At 39.7% G+C, this 22,692-nt stretch overlaps 1 protein-coding gene across 4 annotated transcripts in view; it reads left to right on the top strand.

The window, feature by feature from the left end:
• SHANK2 (SH3 and multiple ankyrin repeat domains 2) overlaps window positions 1–22,692 on the top strand; it is a 377,060-nt gene that overhangs the window by 117,426 nt on the left and 236,942 nt on the right. Inside the window, exon 14 of one of the 4 annotated variants that reach the window (XM_074586402.1) lies at window positions 7,456–7,506. The exons of the other annotated variants lie outside the window; for them this stretch is intronic. Within the exon in view, the coding sequence (XP_074442503.1) occupies window positions 7,456–7,506 (51 nt within the window). The remainder of the gene's footprint in view (window positions 1–7,455; window positions 7,507–22,692) is intronic. 4 annotated transcript variants of the gene reach the window in all.

Genomic DNA, 22,692 nt, shown 5'->3' with positions numbered 1-22,692 from the left:
GGCAGGTAGCAGTAGGACGAGGGGTAATGGCTTCAAGCTGGAAGAGGGGAGATTTAGATGAGATATTGGGAAGAAATTCTTGGCTGTGAGGGCGGTGAGCCCCTGGCCCAGGCTGCCCAGAGAAGCTGTGGCTGCCCCATCCCTGGAGGGGTTCAAGGCCAGGTTGGACGGGGCTTGGAGCAACCTGGGCTGGTGGGAGGTGTCCCTGCCCAGGGCAGGGGGTGGCACTGGGTGATCTTTAAGGTCCCTTCCAACCCAAACCATTCTACCATTCTGTGATTCTATGTTTTACAAGTTCTGTGATATTTGGTTTGGCGTTTAGGAATTAAAAATAGCTACAAGTGACCCCAAGAGCCTGCTGCCGTTCTTCCTTTCTAATCTGTATTTAGCACAGAGTATTTTTTTTTTTTCTTTTGAGCCATTAGGATAACAATGTTTATTCAGACATCTTCATAAGCAACAGATGCACGTTCTTACATGTGAAGTTAACCAAGAGAGACAAAAAAATATAAGAACTAATCTGATATTGTTTATTTCAACTGAATGAGAGCAAATTTAGCTAGATTCCTAATATAGGAAATGCTTTGGATTTTTAACATTGGATTGTATTTTCCTTCTTGTGGTAAATAATGCAGCAATCATTTTACTGTTTGTTTTCTTTGTTTTTTGTTGTTTTTTTTTTTTTCATTGTGAGCTTGGTTGAGCATAGTGGGAGAACATACGTTTTCTTATGATGGTGGGAGGGAGAAGGATTTCTCTTTCCTCATCTTTATGGACAAAAGCTAAAGCTTGGAGCCGGTCTACCTCCAAAGCTGGTGGAGGTTTCTCTCCACACGCTTGCACTGAAGGATTGTTTTGTTGTGTTTTGATTTTGTTTGTTTGTTGTTTTTTTTTAAAGAAGAGAAGATCTAGATGAGTCAAAATCCCTGTGGGTTAACAGTAGTCTCATCTTTCTGGGTAGTACGGGTTACTATGTTAGAAAGTGCATTTCAAAAGTTACTTACTCTCAGAAATTTCATGGAATTAAGCATCATTTTGGCCTGTCCAGAGATTTGGAGTGAGAGGTACTTACTAAAAACTTTTTGATTGTATGTTGGCATTAATTATACGGCATTCCCATACAGGATTTGTTAATTAATTTTCTTTCATTTTCTTATTTCTAAAAAACCAGTTACGGAATTACCCAGAAGATAGTTTAGGGTTCCCCCTTTTTGAAGCATCTGCCTCTTCTTTGCTGCAAATAAGTGGAAGTTAAAAGAACGGAGCGCCCGTTATTAAGTCTGGGGTGCTGATAGTGCTTCTGCTCCTAGCGGTCCCTGCGCGGGGTGGTGCTCTGCTCGCTGTGGTGACGGCGCTTTGCTTTGAACACTGTGGCACAGCATCCTGCGGGCTGGGAATGACCGCCGCGCCTGCTGTAGGTACCCAGGAGTTACTGTGCCTCCGTGCTTTCCTCTTTAGTTGGTGTTTCTGTTTTCCACCCATGGCTACGTCTAAATAATCAGTCGCAGTTTATTCTGTGCCAGCTGATGAGGGAAATAGTTCAATTGATGGGGGAAGTTTTTTCTGGTGTCTAAACTCTGTTATGCAAGTGACAAATCGTGTGCTGCATTAAAGAAGTGTAAATCTGGGTAAAATCCACATAAATTATTACGGATTTAGGCTAGTGCCTTATCTTAGGGTGTGTTCGAGTTTCCTCTTGGAGAAGAAAAAAGACAAAATCTATTCAGTCTGTTTCTGGCAGCTGATGGACTGCATCCTATGCAATCTGAAGAATATCTATTCAGGTTAAAAAAAATCTGCATCTTCCAAGTGAAAAAATGGAGTAAGTTGCAAGTAAAGAGCTGTTTAAAACCAAAGATTCCCCATTTTGTTATATTTAGTATTCGGTAACAGCATGTTCTTGACATATGAAGATAAAACTGTAATGTTCTGCTGATATCCAAATGTTTGTACTGATCCAGTGCTATATGCAAATTAAAATTATTTGATTAATATTGGGTTCATGTACAATAGCAGTTGTGCTGGTTTCTGAAACAGTAAGTTACAATGACAAAAGCTTTGTATCTAGCTTTTGTAGATTACACCAGCATATGGCTTAGACGCTTTGTTACCATCCCCAACACAACAGGCTCTAATTTTAGAATGTCCTTTACTGGTTACAGCTAAATTGTTTTTGTCATATACTTTTCTTTTTTTGAGAAAAGTAAAGGTTTTTTTTTTTTTTTTTTTTTTGCAGTGTTTTAATAATCGTGCTCAAGTCCATTAAGCTTTGTGGAAACTAGAAAGAAATAGGAAAACAATGAGTCACTAAAATACATGTTGTGGAGGATTAAATTCTCTGTTCTGGTTGAATTGCTTCCAGGCAATAAGGAAAAGTCAGCCAAGTATCATATTGTGTTAAAGAAGTCTCAGAATTTTGGCAAGTTTTTTTTTTGGTTTTTTTTTTGTTTGTTTGTTTTTGTTTTTTTTTTCTCGTGGTAAATACTGCTAAAATTTGACTTTGGGAATACCAGAGTCATCTCTGCTATGTGAGAGGTGCCTGTAAGGGATGGGGGTACTGGGTGGCACTGGTGTGGTATCGAGGCATTTGACCGTCAGCGAACATGAGTGGTGAAATAAGGTACGTTTCTTAACTCGTATGGGAGTCCTTGTTTGCCAAGATCAGCATTTTATTAAGCTGTTGCAGTGAGGAGAGCGATTTAAAGAGGCAAAATGTTCAAGTCTAGAATTTATTTCCTGGGCTGTCAGGCGAGAACACAGATAGACTCATTAGCAATCATTATCAAATAAATAGCAGTCTGTGACGTAACTTCCTAACCCAGATCAGGAGATGCAGAATCACAAGAAATGGGTTTTAGTCGTGGCAATTCACATGTATACTCTGGCCATTTTTGTTTCATGATAGAGCCATTACATTTATATTAATCTCATAAAAGCTACAGGGTGTCCTTTTTAAACAGCTTTCATTTTTCTGTGCTAAATGACATTTTATAGGATGCTTATTTCTGATGTGGCAAGATGTGAATAGATGTGTTTAAAAACGTTAAAATCCAGATCAGTAGTTAAACTTCTTTTATCATTGGATAAAGAATATTTTTGCGAGGCAATTTTAATTGCATAAAACTGAACACACATACACAGACTCAAGATTTACACATGTATAAAATAAAGCCATTAGGGCCCTACCTTTTTAATTGCTACCAGTGCAATTAGCACTGACCCAACAGAAGCTTGAAATCAAAATCGTGTCTCTATGTTTAGTGATACTTAAGATTTTCTCTTTTAACACATACGGATTTGGGATAAGGTCAGTATAGTTTACACGTGAAGAGAGAAACCAGTTCTGAAGTATTTGGCAAAATATTGGGGTACATATTTCATCTCCTATTTCTAGAATTCTACCGCTTTGGATCTCCGATGAGCAATAGAAACATAGGAGATCTCAATTATTCAACCTAAATGAGTAATCTGTTTAATTAAGGATGTTGAGTGTGTGTATATGATGTGCTAGTGATATAAAATACCTTATTGTAAAGGATTTTTTACTTTTTTAATTTCAGTTGATCTTAAATTTAGGAGTTATTTTAGGCAAAGAAAAGCCTCCAAACAGCCTGTGGAAAATTTAATGTATCTTTATAGTAAAAACATCGTGTTTGAAGTACCCAGGATCCCGAGAATTGGAGATTAACATTATTTAGGGATGTTTTTGTTCTTGGTCTTCCTAGGGAAAAGATTTCTCTGTGGAAATCTTCAAGAAGGCACCATGAAAGTGGAGTTTTGGTCTGGATTTATATGAACATTAAAAATGTCTTGGTAATTTCCATAAAGTGAGAGCCGGACCCTGATCTGTCTGACTGGGGGGGTCCTCTTTCCCTTGGCTAATTGGTGCGTTGTCACTCCCCAGTCGCTGCAAGACAGTCTAGTTGTCTCACCCCAGACGTTTCTCCAGCACATCTAAAAGAGCAAATTTAACTAAAGATCCGTGAAGGGAAATACAACTGAACTAGAGGAAAATGAGCTGCTGGTGTAGTGTTATCTCAGTAGTGTTTCCAAACATTTAAAAAGTGTGTGAATATCCTAAGACACTAGCCAAACACTTACTGGAACAATATTTCCTCTTGAATTCTAGGTGGAGGTGGTTATCGGTCTGATTTTTTTCTTCGTCAACAGCGTATTTTTCTCATTGTACCTGGAATATCTGACATTTGGGATTCATTTTTTGTTAGTCTTAGGCTTTCTGACAGTCAAATATATATCTGAAAGGACTGCAAAAATAAATGACCTTAATGGATTTTTTTTTTTTTTTGCCACCTAGAGCGAGGCATATTTGATTTTTTTATCCATTATTTTACACTTTCTAATTTTACGGTTATGCCAAGAATGCTTCCTGTTGTAATTTGTCATTCTGTAACTTCACGAGATCAGGTCTAGGGTTGCCAACAGATTTTTTTGGGGGTTCAACCAATTGTTGAAATAAATAACTAGCTGATTAAATCCAACTTTTTCTTTTCCTTGAAAATGTCTTGTCTGAAAAATAAACATCGATTTCTGTTGAATTGAAACTATTTTGCTGTGTACAGTCTGTGTGGAAAAACCGTGCTGCCCAAATACAGACAGTATCGTGATTGTCCTTAAATACAGAAGGGTTAAAGCTATTAAATTCTGATAAAGAACATTAATGCATGGAGTTTAGCCCTGCCTGAGTAGGCACAGATGATAATAGATTCAGACACATGGAAGTATTTCATAATATAAGGTTTATGTAGATTTCATGGAAAATTTGTCCTGGGTAATTTGTATAAACTTGCAAAAATTATGCATTCCTCTACTGTTCACATTAGCGCTTAAGTAACGGTGTAGAACTTCTTAATGGCTGACTGGGCTTTTTAGTTGCTCACTGTGACTTAAAAATTCATTTATTGTTTCTGATCTTAATGTTTACTGTTGTATACTCCTAAAGATAATAAAATAATTGTTATAAATCGTGGTGTAAGGTAATTCCCGTGGAATTTTACTATTGAAAATTAAGATGGTGACGGCAATAACTTCTCCCCTCATCGGAAAAATTTTTACGTAACTTTAAACTTGTTTTTCTGCTTGACTGTTGTGTGGCGGAAGTTTCGTAGTCAGATAAAGAGTGAATATAATTGTAGTTAGTGCTACGGTAAACACAGGCTTTTACTACCGAAGGCCCGTGGCAGCCGGGATTGGGGTCGGAATGATCTGGGCGGCTCCGGCAGGAGCATCCGGGAGCCTCCAGCCTTGCGGCGTGGGGGGGCGTCAGGAGTTCAGAGCAGGTTGTGAATGATCCTCCTTCTTAACGGCTTTCCCTTGATTTGCATTTGATTCTGGGCTGCTTAACCACTGTAGATTATTTCAATTTTCCTGGTGAATAATGCATGAGGGTATATAAGTGGATGTTCCTTGGCTGAGTGGGCTGCAGATGAGAAGTGTCAGCTCCCTTGCAGCATTAATGTGCATTTTTTTTCTCAGGTTAAAGCTGTAGAGAACCTAGCTATGCTTTTTTGGGATAACTCCTACAAGTGCCAAAATATTGGCAATGTTTGCTTTTTCTCTTCTTTTCCGTTTGAATACCTGTTATTACAATGAAAAAGTCAAGTCAGTTGCCAATTTTCCATTATGAGCTTATTTTCCTTGGGACTCCCCTTCAGGATTTCAGTGTGACGTTGTTGTACCTGCTGCTGAAGCTGCCTGAAAACTATCAGGAACTGTTTTGTTTTTTTTTTTTTCTTTTGCTTTGTTTTCCTCCCACTAAGGTTAATTTGTTTTACCAAATCCGAACACTGACTCCTTCTTGCACCTCCTTCTTGCTCTTCAGTAGATACCTGGAGTATCCTTTCCTGCCCAAGCAACGTGGAGGCGCAGATACATGCAGTTCTTGTGTATAATATGTGCAATGTTTCCTATAGGTGGTTCGAAACACTTTGAACGCTGTAATAATTGAAGCAACACCTAAACCCACCCGTGATTCACTTAGTTGGAAAACCTCTTCAATTTTTTCCCTTATTAATTTACTAAGGGACGTTTGAGCGTCTTGCTGTACACTTCCTTCAGTCCCTGGGGTAGGAGGATCTTTCTTCCTTTTCCAGCTTATTAGAAAATATCCTTTTATATTCCAGAATGCTAGAAAATTGAAGCACAACCGTTGTTCTTGTTTGCTTGTGGTTCAGTTTGTAATTACAGAGCATCTATTCAAGATTATAATTTGATCCCTAAAATATCACAACTCTGAAACTTATGCCATGGGCCATTCTAAACAAAATATTTAATTGGAATGGTCAAATGCGAAATGTGAAAACTTCCAGGGATGTATCTGACATATCAAATACTTTGGAAAATTATGTTTGATATCGAAGTCCCGTGGGAGTGTGGTTAGAAAGAACTTCCTAAAATATGGAATCATGCTTCTGAACAAAACAGTCTTATAAAGTAGAACTCTCTGAAATTCCCCAAATGTAACAATATCCCTTGAATTTACAGGCATCCAGACATGAACCGTCGATAAGGGTATTGTAAAATAACACTTTTAAACTAAACTTAGTCGGACATTTCATAAGGTAAAAGATTGAAAGCGTGTGAAATTGGAGAGGTATAGTAAACAAGGCACAGAGCGCTGCAAATGTTTAAAAAGCAGATATAGATTAATAGCTATGATAACAGGATTCCATAAATGTTCAAAAAAGGGTCTATGAGTATTTTGCGGACTTTTTATAGTATTTGATGTAGAGATGCTGAAAATTGCAAAGAAAATACTCGGCAAAAATGCACATTCATAGAAGGGTTAGTTTTTTACTAGTATGAGGTTGTACAATATGAATTCTCAAAGTATAACCAAGAATGACAGAGAGGAAAAAGAGAAAAGATATTTTGAGAAGACGTGATTTTAGTTTGAAATAATTACAAAACATGCTATGAGAGCTATTTTCCAGAAAGCTAACTGTTCTTTTTGTGACGGTGATTCTGCAATTCCAACGCTACCGGGGCAGGGAGGGGGGTGGTGTTGGTCTCTTGTCCATCGCTGCAGCAAGTGGTCCCTGACTTCCACGTGTCACTCCAAACACTGCCGTTAAAGCGGTCTGTCTCATTGTTCCAGGCGTATCGCTGAGATATTCCAGTCTTCCAAACCCTGCCTCACCTTCCTCTGCCGTCCTTAATCACGTTGAACATTCTTCGTTGCCTTCCATTACCTCATTTCCATTTCCTCATTTCATGTGCGAAGTGGCAGGGACAGGAGAGTAGGAGAAAGTGAGAGAAACTCGAGTTTGCTTCCTCCTCTCCTCTAAATGTTTATTTTGCTCGCTTTTCCATTTTCAAATCATGCCATCAGAAGAGCTTCGTTTACGCAAACTTCTGCTTTCAAATTTTCCCCTTAAAATCGAATTCTGACACCTAACTTCTTTTTGATGTTGCCTTCGTTCCTTGCCCTTCTTAAAGGATCCTGCTTCCCATATCCAAGTAGAAGCCCCTGGAATCTGTTGCCGTCAGGTAAGGGTTAAACCGTGGTCATTTTTCTATTTGGGGGCAATAGTAGAAAGGTCTGATTTTGGTGCTCTTATTCCTGGTGTAGGAAAATCAATGAAACGCAGCTTTCCCGTAAGGAAAGACTTCACAGACCCATATTCTGTTGACTTGAGTTTGTTTCAGTAGGTAGGTAAAAGGTGGGTAAAGAAGGTCTCAATTAAAGATTTTGGGCTCCAAATTACTCTGAAGTCCACGTGTGGCCCTCAGAACGTTGAAAAGATGGATGGAACAGAGCAAGTGTTTTTAGTGTAAGATGCTATTCATTGTGACTAATAGAATAATTTCATCTTAATATGTTTTATACTGTGTCCCTAGATGTGGAATCATACATCTAAATTTGTGATTAAATGCTGTATTGTCCCAGTCAAACAGGGCTGTATTTTCTTGGGTTGTTTGAGAGTAACACTCCTATTTGAAGAGTAGTGCTACTGTAAGGAGTACCGGGTATTCCTATTGTCAAGGCAAAATACTGCAGTTCTGCACCTCATGACATTCCAGCAAGGATTCTGTATACAGAGCGCCTGCTCCATGTGGTCCCACCTACCTTCTTCCTGGGAAAGCCACTAAATAGGCAGCGGAAAAAGGACAGCTCTGGTTCGAAAACTTCTGCATAACAAATAAATGTTCTATGGTATGGACCAAATTAGCAACTTAAAAATGTAAGCTGTCAGAACAATAGATCGAAGGAGAGACTAAGATGCATTAAGATTTTAATTTTTTAACTATATAACTACAGATTAAGATGTTCCGTGCAATAAATGGGGTAGTCCCCCAGGAACAGTTCTCAATGTACCTGTCTTCCATCCGCTGTAAAGTGTCATCTATTTAATTTTGATGCAGTTTTTTTTGGTGAAAACCTTAAAACACATTGATTTTAATACTTTTCATGCATAATAAATAGGATACTAATAATATATAAATATTTCTATGAATACAGGTAGTGGTTTTTTTACAGGTTCTTTTAAGAGAATGGTTATTGCTTAATGTATACTGATGTGTAACTTTGTGTTAGTATATTGTTTTTTTAATGTGGTTTACAAGTCAGTTGTTACTAGGAAGGCTCCAAATGTCATTGAACAATTTCGGCTGGATTTTTTTTTTTTGCATATTAAAAAAATAGCTGCTCGATTTTTATTCGACGCCAACAGAATTTGGGCACAGAGGTCCTTTTGAACATCCTGACTTTGGGATTTAATTGAGGCAATGGCCTCGATGCTGCCCTGAGATGTGCAAGGTGTCTGCATGAGCCGTGCAGAATGCCGGGGACCCCGCACGGTAGGGGAATGGTTGTAGTATATATGCGAGCTCAGATTTACCACGTCTCTTCATGTAAAATGTTTATCAAGAACAGCTTAGACAAGGAAAGCTTACATAAAGAGGTCTTGTGGTGTGCCTACAGCAAGGCCACGTGTCTGTGGACGTGTGTCCATTTTTTATGGTGCAGTGAGTGGCAGGAGCCATTTTACGGTAATTAAGTTCTCAAACTTGAAATAAAATGCTTCAAATACTTTAACAAAGGAACAACAAATCTTAGATTTTTTTCAGTGCCCTTTATTGTTATTTTAGGTGTGTTTGCTTGTGCACTTCTATCACTTTAACTGCTCTTTATCTCTGTGGATCTGAGTTTCAGAAACGAGTGTCACTAATAGTTTGATACTGGATCAAAGGAAGTATTTTCAGAACTTAAATACACGTTGGAGCAACAAAAGCCGTATTCACAGTTTGCTAAAAACCAAATAAACTTCTTTTAAAATCAGAAGGGATGAATTAACCAACATCATGAGTGTAAGCGATTCAGATTGCTTGTTTTCTTAAATGCTTGCACAGTACGTATTGGAGGAATAAATCATAGGGGATAGTCTTTGTGTTATAGTAGAATTTGCCTCTCTGTTGCGGAGAAAATTTGAAGATAAGTCATTTATGCTCCTGGTGAGAGACATTCAGTTAGACTCCATTTAATTACTATCAGTTGTCACTGTTATGTCTCAAAGGAAAAAAAGCAAACCTAACCTCAATGTGTAGTTACCCAATACTATAAGAAGTTGTTGGGATGTAGATTCTGTTAGATTGGCATCGCGAAGACCCCACAGTGCCTGGTAACTGCAACGTTCACAGGGCTGGCAGCTTTTAAGTTTGCCTACGCAGCATTGACCCACTTAGAGCTGTTTAAAAATTTCCGAAAACACTTTTTTGGTTTTGGAGGCATCAACTTTTTTATGGAAAAGTTCTGGTTTAGTGAACCTCTGAAATACTGCGCGGTGGCTGCTCCACTCTTTGCCCAACGTAGGATGTTACCTGCGCCTGGAGACTTGACCGTGGCTCTCCCATCTCCTGCCATCGTTCCCTCATAGGTCCCCTTAGTTCTCTCTTCTCCAGCCAAGTGTCTTTTCGAGTGCGTTTTATATTAGTTCAGCCCAAGTAGTGGTGTGCTGTGCCGTAATCGGAATGTTTTAAGCCTTTCCCCCTAAAATATAGGAAGTTTTCAATGCAGTTTCATTAGGTTTTGTTTTTCTTGGTTTGAAGGTATAACATATAGTGGCTTTGGAGATTTTTAAAAAAAAATTTTTATTCAAACTGTGGTATAACGAGGATTACAGGTTGTCAGAATCAAATTGTGCTGCGTTTTCTACCATGGTTACAGCCTTTGTAATGAAATGTATAGATGTACCGTGCTCTGTTTTTATTAGAAGTTGGAAATTATCTTGAGGACTGCTTAGTTTTGTGACATTTTCTGTTCTTGTCAGAATCTGCTGTGACAATTGCTTAACAAGGAATTGAAATCTCATGGGTTCCTAATTCTGCTCCATCTTTACCTGATAAAATGTTCATAAACGCACAGTATGGGGCATCATCTTGTAGCTATAAAAAAGGCACTGAGAGCTGATCTAATTCTTAAAACTGTGAACGTGCAACTGAAGGGGAATTTATGCAAGGTGGTTTTGGAATTTATACAAAGCGTTGAAAACCAAAACGCCCAAAGGGGTTACAAAACCGATAAGCAAAACCACTAGTCCTGCTTCCGCTAATTTTTATCACTTTTTCAGCTTTAAGCGGATCCAGGCTCGACTTAACTGACGGTTTAGCAGTACCTTAAGCCCAGGAAGCTTTTACATCAGTCCCCCCTGCTTCAGGAGGCAGAGCGAGCGCGGCAGCGTGACCGACCTGTCCCCATCATCCCGGCGTCCCTGACTGATGGAACGAGAAGCCCCGTTGGGGAGCTGGGGTTTAATTAGCGCAGCTTTGAGTCAGCCCCGAAACGAAGGAGCACAAAACTCGCCTTCAGTCCATTTCGTACAGTGCTTTTCCGTGCTCTTTAATAAATTAAAGGCGAAAGATGAGCCTTTCAGAAGCTAAGGAAGGCGTAGTTTCATAACCAAGCATTTGAGCAACTTGAACCACTACGGGTAGGTAGTCACAAATCCCGCGCAGTTATTGAAAGTGAGTGACAACTTTCCAGTAACGGCTTCAAAGCTGTTCGCTGCCTCCTGTATTTTCAGAGGCTTCTCCCTATGTATAGGGAAGGTTACACCAGGACACGTCTTTTGATATCCTATGACATTATGCGGTGCACCCATCACATTGCATCATCATTGAAATAAACACTGTTCACATCATGTCTTTTCCTTGCATTAAAGCTTAATGACAGAAGATTGAGGCTGTACGCTGCGAACAAATGGATTCCTACTAGTCGTCTTCCCGTGTTTGGTTTCAAAAGCTAGGGCAAATAGAGAGGGAGACATTTCAGCTTCGCTGAAATCAGCAATCCTAATGAACTGTTATGAAAATTCAAAGCTTCACCCTTTGCAACCTCCTTGATGTTTTATTTTTCAAAATTTAGCTGGAGAAATTAGATTTGCTAAAGATCCGGTGTGGTACAACAGCTACTTGAATCTTATTTTTCCAGTTTACTATCTTCCTGCAGCATTTCGTGTGGGTGTTTGCATCCTGTTTAGCCTTCCATAGCTCAAGCATTTCCAGTTTCCCCGGGAGTTTTGCACATTCCAGTGCCCTTCATGGTCAAAATTTAAATCAGTAATATTTTGATGTCATGAAAAGTCACGATAGAATTGCCAAGTTAAAAAGAAAATAAATAAATTGGAATTCTTCTTTCATGATAGTCCTTTTATGCTTGGATGGAGACAACATTCAGGTCGGCACCGAAGCTCTCACCTGACTACAGTAAGTCGTAGCGTAGTACAAAGTCTGCTTCAGTGGTTTGTTTTTTTTTTTTGGCCTTTATTTTGGTGGCATACTACTACTGCGTACTCCTCTCTTCACATTTGCTTCTCTGTAATGCCTGTAGGGAACCTCAGCAGTGACTCGCACGGTAAAATAGCGTCAGTAAATTATTTAAAAGAGGTATAGTCACTTTAGTGTGATTTAATAATTAAAAACCCCTTTTAAGAAAAAGCCAGCTCCACAGAGACCTTTGCTAAAGTACTGAGAACCCTCATTTGAGAACTGGTGGCTCTGGCCAGAAGCCCTGAAGTTTTTGGATTACCATGAAATTGTCGGCTGTGACAGTTACAGGAAGATCCTCTCAAGCTGCTTATAGTCCCCGGTCTCTTTATTTACTTTCTTATCACTTAGCAAAGTCAGACCTAAATTATTATTGCACATTCAGGTCATTAAAACATTAAGTCTCTCTTATTTCCATTGCTCTCTTTAAGATAATTGTCTAATTATGTAAATGCATCGAATAACTTGAATCTGTTACTTTAACTAAGCACTATTTTCATTAACAAATCCAGGCTTTTTGTATAAAATATGAAATACTCTCTCTGTGTACATGCACACGTATATACAGTTAGAAAAGCCTATGGCTGGCATCTTGTTTTCCACATCAAGAGCTATAAATCTCTGTGAAGCCCAGTGTAAATTGTGATGTTAGCTTTTAGGTTGCAAACAGCTTCATTTAGGAAACCACGCAGGGAAAGGTATTGCCTAAGGATGTAAAAATATTTTATTTCCCGGAGAAAACAAAGTGGTTGCTATGGGACAGAAAATGATCTAATGATGGCTTTTCACAGACACATGCGACTGGACAAAATTAGAATATTCAAACCACAGTGGGTGAAAATGCTGTTTTTCCTAGGATGTATTTTTGAAAGATTTTTCTTAGAGTAGATCCTAGACACTTTCAAGAAAAATAAAGAAGCCATTATTTTTCCGTAGGGTACAATTTAATTGTTGTTTTCTTTCCAGTCATCCTAGAATACTGCGCAAATGAAATATATTTGTTTAGTCCAACTAGCTTTTAAATACCTATGGAGAAAAGTGCAGTACTTCTCAATGTTGAATGATGATTTCTTATGGTATTGCCTAGTACGAATAATGATATTTTTTTTTCTGTAGCAATAAGATTAAAAATCGAAGCAATAATATGAAAGTTATTCCATAAGTTTAATAATAACCCTCTTAATGGTCTTTTTCAATGAGGGAAACATTTAAATACCGATGTTTGAAATGCTACTGCGCCAGTTCTAAAAGCGCCATCAGCATCATCCTTTAACTCACCAAACAAAAGTAGGGACTCAGACGCAGTGGGGTGTCTGGGGGTTGTTTGGCTGTGTGAAACTCATTAGGGTCCATCGCAAACCATCTCATTAGCTCTCTTACCCCATCCTGCATGTGTAAAAACTATGGTTCTCTCTTCTCTTTCTCTTTCCCCCTGAGATTTCCTATGAGACAGCAGTTTTTAACAGCCCTGATCTCCCCCGTACGGAGGGGCTGCAGCGCCACTCCAAGCGTACCTGCATTGGTACGCTTGGTACCGATCGGTACCAATTTCAGTAAAACTAATTAGCTACAATTAAACACCATGATCGGTAAAACTAATTAGCTACAATTAAACACCATGTGACATGGGGCATAAAACCGCTAGGTCTTTACAGGTAGCTGATGCCTAATGGTGTAGAAAGCGATGTTTTAGGATGCTCTTTTGAACTGGTCGAATGCTTGTGCCCCATTGAAGTATATCTTTCAGAATTCAGTTAAATGGACCTAGAAAAGATGGTCAGTGGGAAATCCACCATCTTTTAGCAGCATTTGCCATAACATTCCTCTCTCCGGAGCGATGACAACCTGGCATACCCAGGAATTGTATAGAGACTTCTCAGGTGGATCTGCATGGAGTATTTTGGGTAAAGGATGGCTTGTTAGCTCTAGCATAACGCTTGCCTTGCCAGACCCTCCTGAGCCTTCAAAAATCCCGCGTGAACCGTGTTCCCTTTTGCTTTTTGATCTGGGCATAAGCTGCCGCAATGCCCAAGTCCAACAGAGCTTTCTGGGTTCTGCTCTGCGCTTGCTGCACTCAAGCGTTTATCTTTCTTACATGAGTTACTTAGCACTTGTACTCTTGTTAAAAAATGATTTTAATGTTGTTGCTAGCTTATTATGAACACTAATTTTTAACGTCTGTAGATTAGTAATGAGTAAGCTCCTTCCTAATGCTTGAGAAAAATTGGTCTGTTCTTGAACGAAACAAAAATTAAAGTTGTTTCATAATATTTGTTTTCATTCCTTTCATAACTTTATTCCCCTGGACCTTAGAGGTCTTGGTTCTGCAAAGAAATTTCTGCTGCGCTCATGCCTGAAATTCCCACTCGCTGTGTGGGGCTTGCATGAATGCGTGCAAAAATCGCTGCTCTAGATCATCCTGCTTTTGGCATGAATAGCTAAGAAGATGATCTTGCGATATGATTGGCATTCTTGTATCTTCCCAAATTCCCTGAGTGTTTCTAGCACGTAGTATCAAGCTAGGTAAGTCTTACTTGTTTGCTTTAAAAAGCTTTTTCTGAATGTGTCATATTTTGAGAAGTTATTAAAGTCAACGGACCATTGAGAGAGACCGTTTGCCATTGAGAGCGGTTGTGATTTCTGTCCTTAGTGTGTGCTTATACCTCCGTTTACTCGGAAATATCTGTGACTGTTGCCATTGATGTTAAATTCCTGCTTTGCTTTGATTTCCTATCTCCTTTTCCATTTTTTTCCATGCTCTTTAAAACTACTCCCTGAATTTTGTCTCTTAGTAATCCTTAGATTCCTGTTTAATAACTTCAGCCATCTTTCACGTTCTCCTTACTCCAGTTCATTCATTGCAGGCATTTCTGGAGCTGCGATGTTTTTTGCCAGCCGGTTTCCCGAACTGCCTGTTGTTATGCTACCTTTGTGCGCTGTTATGTGCTTATGGGTTCTATTCATCGTTACTAATCCGCTCTCTAGACCCTTTTTTTTCTCTCCTCTTTTTTCTTTATGTGTTTGCACGCCTTTTCTTTGCAGTGCTCCCTGTTAGTGAAGACGTGCTTCTTACCTGGCATTAGCAGTTGTGTATTGGGGGGTTTTCTGTCACTGACTCTATCATCCACACTAGGTAGGTATTGAAAATGCAGAATATTAATAAATGTAAAGCAGTAATGTTGTCAAAGCCAAGAAATTTATCATCGGCCACACAACTTCAGTTAGGAGATGCTGCTTCCCCCTCACCCCCTTTTTTCCTGTAAAGGAGAGTGACAGAATAGATAAGAAACACCAATTGATTTTACGGACACAAGTTTTCCCAGCCATAATGGTGCATAGCAACAATAGTCCTGACAGTCCAGCCCTTTAAGGAGCACAGCTGAAGGTTAAAATCAGTCGGTAAGGCTTAATTAGTGAGCTTCTGAAATAAAATCCACATTGAGACGGAGAAAGGTGATGATAAGGAGAGAACCTGTATTTTGTTTATTATGTTATTTACCACTAGCAATACGTATTTTCAGGAAAGGCTATCCATTCCTTTCAGTTGATGATCAGAAATTCGCATATAGTCTCTTCCAAAAAAAACCTAACAAACTTTAAATGCTAAGCGTCTTGATTATGTAAGTTGATATATGTAAAAGAAAACCCTGCCCATTCTCTTAGACAATGGACCAGTGGAGCACTATTTATAAATGAGTTTCCTAGTTAGTAGTTTGAACCTCGTCTATTGAAATATTTACGTAGTTTGAATAACGAAATGGAAGGCTTACTGGATTGTTCTTCTGATGGAGTTGTGCTCCATAAGATTCACGGTGTAAGTAAGAATCGTAAGATTCATGGTGCTTTCTGTCTACAGTTGTGAAATTTTTCACTTTTGCTCCGCAGATTATTCCACTCGATGGGTCAAAGAACTACATTGGATTTCTCCGTTTATTTCTATAAGTCTAGTTTGGGCTAGAGTACAGGGCAACAGTAGGGGCAGGGATCACAGAATCACAGAACGGTAGGGGTTGGATGGGACCTCTGGAGATCATCTAGTCCAAGCTGCACTGCTCTGTACAGCTGTCGGATGGAAACGTGCCTTGCGATGATGACGGGCTGTGGAGAGCTACCTGCCTTCCGGCCTATGACTGCTGGGAGCCAGGCCTGCGCCCTGTTTGCTCTCCCCAGTTATGCGCTTAGAAAAATCCTTGAACTATGATTCTTCAAAGGAATGGTAGGGGGAGAGGAGAAATCCTTTCAAATACCTTCTATGCTTTTGTACTGTTCCATTCTTCTTGTTGTCCTCCATAGATCCGATTCTATTGCTCCGTTACAGTCCACTGTCTTGCATCATTCAAATATTCCTTTATTTTTTGACTGAAATTCTGGTCCCATTAGAGTCCATAGCAAAAGATAGACCACCTTTACTGGGACTAGGGTTTAAACAGTTGTGTCTTTCCGTTTGTTCATTACTTATCAACCTGTAGAATGAGAGGTGCGTCTCTTCCAAGTTAAGCCGATGTCAAAACTCTGTGAATGGAGCTTGCTCAGAGCGTTTACTTTTTGTAATCTTTCCTACATAAATTTAAATCACTAATTAGTCCCTCTTGCATCTTCATGATATGCTGTATTGCTTTTGGTTGCCATGTGGTTTGATGAATCTTTACGTTAAACTGGTGTCTGGTATTCAGAAACTGGGTAAGATTTGAGAAGAGGCTGTAGGAATTGCACCTTACTCCTTCGTGTAATGTGCAGCAGCCAAACGTACGCTGCTTTCTTCTTTAAATACTACATGACATACACTTTCCTGAGTCATTGCGTACTGTGATTCCTAAGCATCTTAAAGCGGTAATCCATTTTCATTTTCTCCATTGAAAATCTCTTTCAGATTATATCTCCCAGACTCCCAGGGAATCACTCAAATTTCACTGTATTTTCTTCCCATCTTCCAGACCTTCCGCTTCCATTTATACTTTATTTCTTGACCTCACATGTATCCTGTGAGTCCCATTTATTTCTCCTCCTTCTTTTCTGCTGATAATTCCTTTGATGTTCCTTGCAGCTTCCCAGCATAAAGGAAAGCATGGTCCTAGCCAGGGGGACTTAGGGTGAGTCATTTCTAAATTTCTTACCAAATTCTAGACCAGGAAAAAGATAGGAAGACTTTATGGAAAATTTATTCTTACAGTGATTTTATGAAACTTTTCCCCAGCTTCATACGTTTCTGTTTATTCTTGTTCTGTTTCACCACCCTTCCACCAGTCATTGGCCAGCTGAGGGAGTGGTCTTGGGCGTTCCTGACCTCCACTGGGAACACGACACGGGGGGTGTGAATAATCTTTGACTGTGTTTCTGTCTCCCGTTGCAACGGAGGCGTCCTGGGGACTGCGGTCACTTCTATGTTGTCTAGAAGCTGTGGTTCCTCAGAAGCCAAAGCTGCTGGGGGCTGCTTGCAGGATTGCTGCACCCCACGTTCCTGGTGAGACTGGGTCTGGTGTCCACTGGTAGAGCCGAGGGCTGGATCTTTCCTTCATTTTAGGTCTTTATTACAAATGTTAGTAAACAAAAAAATAATACAGGTTAATTTGAATTTGCTTCTTGACTGAAGTTTCCTAGTGTAATGTCGGAAATACGTATTTTATGGTACCCTGTTTTATCTCTACTTATTTTTTTCTTTTGATACGTAGTGTATTCTTCATGCACTTTTTTGTTGCTTATAAAATTATACTGTTTATTACTTAAAATTCTCATACCCGAAACTGTGCGCTTGAATGTGTGCGTACAGTCATCATAACTTAGTTTAGATGTGCTTCTGTGGGTGACGACGGGCTGGATCCGAGGTGATCAGAGCCAAATGACGCTTCCTCGAATGAAAGTGGTGGTGGACACATACAGTAGTTACACATGTGTACAAGTAATGCCAACATGAGAATGATTTCTCTCCTAAACGCACAGTCTGCAATTATTCTGAAACATCAAGAATCTGCACCTGAAATGCCATGACTTAGTCGAGAACATATGCAATTGGCTTATTTATGCAATTACTCTCCTTTCTCTGATCCCACTCTTTTTTAGGTATGTGCATTGCCATTTTCCGCTAGCTTTATTTGCATCACTTCTTGTCCGGACGAAAACAGAGTTATTTTGAAACTTGAACGCGGAAGTCAAATTTTATTGTAGTACTCATGATGTCCGGGGGTGTGACTGCCAGATAATATCCAGAACACTTCTGTTTTCATAGTAATGTCTTGGATGTCAGCCATGCATTTTCCGCTGAATTAATGAATATCATGTAGCTGTATCTACCACTGCTGCCAGAAACATAAGACTAAATGATAATATTTCTGAAATAGTATATACATAGATTACTTTTTGATAATGGGCTTTAGGCGTGCACCTTCTCTAGTCTTTAATTGATCTTATTTACCTGCTCTGAATGACTAACCTATATAAACAAGAGAGCCCTTTTTCATACTCTTATTACGGAAAATGTAAGCATAGCTCTCAGTGCACCGTCTCAAAACTTAATCTGCCGGCAACATCAAGGAGCAGACTGCACTCGGTGGGGAAAAAAAAAAGTCTTCCCTTCAAACATTTTACAATGCAAGTGATAATGACTTGAACCAGAAGTAGGCACAGTATTGCTAATATTACTTTAATAATCCACCTCAAAAACTCTTTGGTGAGCAAGCCTTCCTTTCTCAATGGGATTAACCACTGAGAACGTTACAAACGCTGCAGACACCTACATATTTGTACAAAGATAACCCCCTGTTAGAGCGGATACATTCTTTTTTTATCCTTTCTTATTTATACCAGCATGATTCATTAACGGTTATTTTTGAGATGAAGAAATGTAGGCTACTAATATAATTTAAAATGCTGTTATTTTAATGAATAAGTCAGCAATGTTTTAGTTTCTTTTTAACACCAAATGTCTAAATGGAACTAAGGATAGTGAGACAATTACCAGCTTAAATTATTGGGTTTTATCTTTTAAAGATCCTGCTTGATAACATGGCTTTAGATAGAGCTTGCTCTCCTCTATTTAGAAGAGGAGATATTTTGAGGGTTGAATGGTTGCATTGCGTATCTACTACCTGCAGTATAAAAGGCGCTTGGAAATTTGCGGTGAGAGACTCTACTTGGGTAACCCAAATCTGCATCGTCTCCAAAGTGTAAGTATAACTTGGTGCTCACAGTGCTAGGTTCACTTTGGAACTGAGATGATGAGAATTAGAGCAAACGAGGAATTCTTGAAGATCGCTTATACTAGGTAAGAGGGAAAAAAAAAAAGTGTGCAGAGTATAACGTGGGGTGCAATAATGATGGTTCTCACCAACTCCACATTTGAGAAACTACATCTACAATTATGGAAATGCTTTTTGCTTTCCAGATTGTTATGCAGGTCTATGGGATATGGAGGTCTTACTGGCTTCTTCTACACTCATGACCCCTCAACAGTATTCCCTCCTTAAATTCTCCTCTGACTAATTGCGGATTCATGGGCTTCAGGGAGGCTGCAGAGTCAAGTTCTCTTGGGGCTTAGTGTGTGGTTTTGTTGATAATACCTCTGCCACAATGGGCTCCTTTTGCTGCTCTACTGTAAAATAAGAATGAAAGTGGTAATTTTTTGTCACTAAATACATCATAAAGTAGCGTGCACCTGTAGAAAGCCAACCAGTAGGGTGAAAAGCTTTCCTAGTTCTGTAGTTGCTTTGCTGACAGCTGAAGCCCAGCTATGTCTCCTCAGTAAAATAATGTATTCTTTTCTCAATGAAAATATTACCCTCAAAGTGCAATAATGTATGAAAAAGATCTAGCAATGTCATATTAACCGCTTGATTGTTCCCTCCTCTCTTCACAATTAAACTCCGGCATATGAAGATTGGGTGATATTTTTTTTTCCAGTGTTTTTAGACATTTGTGTGATGTGACCTCCTAGAGATCTTCCTCTTCTAGATGAGCTATCTCTTACACTCTTTTCTTGCTTCCCCCCAACCATCCTATCCTTATCCATCTGTCTTTATTGCTAATTTTATGTAACTTTGCCGCGACATGGTATCTTCTAGAAATACTCTCTTACATTCCATAGTTCCCGTTGGCTCTGTTTGGCAGGCAGATAGATTATCCTTAGAGAACTGGTGATGGAAGCAATGAAAGGGAACTGTAGCCATGAGAAGAAGGGAAAATGAGGTGGAAAAATAGCAGTCAAGGACACCAAGATTTAAGAGTTGAAGATGAGGGAGGAGCTGGAGCTGGAGCTAGAAGAAGATATTGTGTATTTGTTTCCTTGCTGTTTTGCTACAATTCCTGCCTTGGGCTAACTCACGGTCGTGCATGAACTTTAATGTCATGGCTTGGTTTCTTCTGTCATTTGCCCTGCAGTAAATCAGGAGCAACCGTATGTTTGAGAAACACGTGAGCCGAGGCTGGGCTCTAAAGCTGGTGTTGACACAGGTGTACTCCTCCATCCTCACGCACCTTGTCTTATCAACTAGACTTCTGCACAGGTACCGTAAAAGGTTATCAGAGCAGAGTGGATGCATTTCATATCTGATGTGCTGGGGGAACGGTGCCGAAAGATAAGAAGCCTGGAGAATTGGATCTGTCTGACTGATAACCTAAAATAGTATAAATAAATTTACCCCCCACCCCCCACCCTCCCAGTAATTACAGTTGTCTATAGAAATTGTACTAGCATAACGCACATGGCTGTGGCCCACCATTTGACCACTTCGGCTACTTATATAATTTTTTAACTTATATGAGAGACCAATCTTCTTTCCCCCCCCCCCCGCCATTGAGAGCAATATACACTTTTCAGTTATGAAAATGGTGTTATTCTAAATAAAACTGACATGATCCACCAACACTTTTGGAAGCACAGATGCTTTGTCCCACTATTTACTAAAGAGGTTCACACTTAGATTAAAGCAGTGAAATCAAATCACTGAATAAAGCCTGGAACAACATAATGATTTAAGGAATTCGTTGAGAGCTTTTGGTAGGAGGAAAGTTACACAAAGGCAAAATTAGATTGTTTTCTGTACAACACCAGAACACAGAAGCAGCATGCGATCCAATATTGGTACATTTGTTTTTCTAAGCATCTTGTGTGGTTTCATTTGTCTTTGTTCTCCTCTGCAACATCAGACTGCAACCCACAAATTTGTCTGCTGCATCCAAGGCTCATCAGCGTCAGACGTTAAAAGAAGAGTCAGGCATGTTTGTTTGCAGGAGCTACCAGCCATCAAATTTCTCCTCTCTCTGAATGACACTGCTTTTTTATTTTATTTCTTTTTTCATGATAAACTATGTGGGTTGGGATACGCACAGCCCCCTAATGTTAAATGATATTTTTCCCGGCTCAATGTATACATAATGCAAAGAACTAAATTAATTTGTTGTGTAATTCAGTGCTTCTGAGTGGTGCTGCATCAGGACTAGACTTCCCGGTGTATTATTAGTGGAGAAAATTGCACCATCCTTTCACCGGCTTGTTTAAAGAGCATAAGAACTTGTAGTGGGATATAATTATATTTGATTTGTATTTTCTATCTTATTGTTGGAGGTAAAGGAATGCAGCTTCAGGAGTTCACACTTGAATGCTCTCAGTTCAAGCTGGTAGCCTGGGCTAAATAGATCTTTCTGTCCAGGTACCGCACAAGTTGTTAATCCCTTGCCTCAACGGCACTTCTAAGTGCCTGGTTACTGACAGTCCGCTGCTGTATGAAGGTGAGCAATTCCGGAGGAGTTCTAATCGCTGATGAAAACCGACCTTGAAATCAGCCCAGCCCATATTTAAAGAAATGCCATCAAAAAGTAATCAAATCAATTAAAACAACTTTCATATTTTATCTACCGCAAATCACCCATTGCCCTGTTTGAAAGGATTCCCAATAACTGTCACAGCAGGACGAGGGGCAATGGTTTAAACTAGAGCAGGGCAGGTTTAGATTAGACATTTGGAAGAAGTTCTTTACGCTGAGGGTGGTGAGACACTGGCCCAGGTTGCCCAGAGAGGTGGTGGAGGCCCCATCCCTGGAGACCTTCAAGGCCAGGCTGGATGAGGCTCTGAGCAACCTGGTCTAGTTGGAGATGTCCTTGCTCACTGCAGGGGGGTTGCACTAGATGATCTTTAAGATCCCTTCCAACCCAACACGTTCTATGATTCTATGAACTGTTGACTTTTTAAAACATTTTCATTTTCTTTGGCCATATTACAGTGGGAAGGTCTTCACAAACAGCGGAGAAAACGATTTGTTATCTGGGTGCATGAATGTGTAGAAGAGAGATACAAATATTTGTTGTAGTTTGTATTATTCAGAGTACGGTTGGATGTTACTTTCGCCCCAAACGTGCATAATAGAAATGAGGGCCTGTGGGTGCTCCGGGACTATAAACCCTTGAGAACCCCTGGTCAGAGCTGGCCTTGCCCTTCCCCGGCCCTGGGGGAGGGAGAGTGCTCCGCAGAAACAGAACTACATAAAATACAGGTTTTTATTTGGATAAGTTGCTTTCTCTTTCAAGCAGTGTACCTGTTAGAATGAAAGTCAGCTGTACATATTTTATTCAAATTGGCTGCTTTCTTCGACGTTGCTGATAGATTTCAATCATGTTTTAAAATTCTCCTCCAGCTATTGTAGCTTTCTCTCATCGCATTTGCTTTTCCCTCTCTTCGAGCTGCTACTTGCCAGACATTTCCCTCATTATTGGCCATTGTTTCCTCCCCACTTCCCAGCCTTTCACACGAAATCGGAGGGTTTCATTTCCCCACCTTTTAACCTTCCATTGTTCCGCTTCTCTCCGCGCCCCGACCCAGATTCCTCACACAATCGCAGGCTACAAAGCAGCCTCTCCTCCTTGGGGACGGAGGTTTTATTTCGCTTCCCAGGTAAATTCTGGTCTGTGTATCCGTATCACTGC

This window comes from Larus michahellis, chromosome 4 (assembly GCF_964199755.1).
Source record: "Larus michahellis chromosome 4, bLarMic1.1, whole genome shotgun sequence".
Taxonomy (NCBI): domain Eukaryota; kingdom Metazoa; phylum Chordata; class Aves; order Charadriiformes; family Laridae; genus Larus; species Larus michahellis.
The sequence above is the reverse complement of the archived record's forward strand: the minus strand, read 5'-3'. Positions and strand labels throughout refer to the sequence as shown.